This window comes from Anastrepha ludens, chromosome 4, assembly GCF_028408465.1.
Source record: "Anastrepha ludens isolate Willacy chromosome 4, idAnaLude1.1, whole genome shotgun sequence".
Taxonomy (NCBI): Eukaryota; Metazoa; Arthropoda; class Insecta; order Diptera; family Tephritidae; genus Anastrepha; species Anastrepha ludens.
This window is the reverse complement of record NC_071500.1, coordinates 51,273,867-51,274,954: the sequence shown is the minus strand read 5'-3', so window position 1 is coordinate 51,274,954 and position 1,088 is coordinate 51,273,867. Positions and strand designations below refer to the sequence as shown.

Here is a 1,088-nt window from a genome sequence, read left to right as displayed (position 1 = left end):
CACTTGTAATCCGCTGGTTTCGAAAGCATGAGGATACCCAAAGGTGCACTGGCTAGACCAAGTCATCATTGACCTGAAAAAGGTGCACGTAAACAGCTGAAGGGAAACAGCCAAAAATCGTGTCGTCTGGAATAAAATTCTGAATAAAGCTAAAGCTCACCCCGACCTGTAAAGTCCCCTGATGATGATGTTGATTTCTAACTCAAGTCTACGCCTTTTGTAAATAGTAACAACACTTTTTTTTTCAATATATGTATATATTGATTTTATTTATCCACTATTTACAACTATACAACAACATTTCAGCTTTGTATTCCTGAAACTATTTATGCAACAGGGATATGAGCACCCTGGGGTTGGAAACCGTTCTCGTCGGCAATGTAGTTAACGGTGTAAGTTTGGCCATCATCACCGACATACGAGTATGAGCCTTGAACTGCGATGGCCTCTTGTTCAGTGCCCAAATAACGAACCTGTCCGGATTCTTGTGATTTGATACCGTTGCTGGTTTCTTGCCTACAAAATCAAATATGTTATTATTGTACATCTCAGTTTCACTGCACATCATAGATAATTTACTGCAATTATTTGTGCATACATATATTGGTACTTACGCATATTGGTAGCTCAGTGGTTCTACATTGGAATCTTGACGCAAAATTTGAGCATCTTGATCAGAGTTGGCCAAGACGATGGCGAAGAGAGCAACAAAAACAATGAGGAATTTCATTTTGGCACAAGGACAAATAAGTAGCGGTTTTGAGTACTGCTGAAATGTTGTTGACTGCTGGAAAGCTAATGATGATAATTTGATGATGTGACAGAGTATTTATAACAGCCACAAAAGAAACGGATTGTCTTATTGTTGGTGTGTTTCTCTTCGTTTTTGTTTTCAGGTTTTTGGATACCCTTGCGGTCACTGCAAAAATTTTTGGGCGCTTTTGACATAGTTTTGTTTATCTTTTGTCTTTCAGTATCACAATTTTGTCTCTACTTTGTCTGTGAACATCTTTTTAGGAGTTCCATTTCATGCAGCCGCACCGAATGCCGAATGTTGTAATGCGTTAATTGGCTACGACTAAACGACG

General features: G+C 38.9%; 1 protein-coding gene across 1 annotated transcript; it reads right to left on the bottom strand.

Moving 5' to 3' along the window:
* Positions 1-276: 276 nt before the first annotated feature.
* On the bottom strand, positions 277-799 carry LOC128862275 (larval cuticle protein 65Ag1-like). Its single transcript, XM_054100818.1, has 2 exons — positions 615-799; positions 277-516 (listed from the first exon to the last, which is right to left on the bottom strand). Exons 1-2 carry the CDS (start codon positions 728-730, stop codon positions 327-329), a joined length of 306 nt encoding a protein of 101 aa, XP_053956793.1. The 5' UTR covers positions 731-799; the 3' UTR covers positions 277-326.
* Positions 800-1,088: the final 289 nt, after the last annotated feature.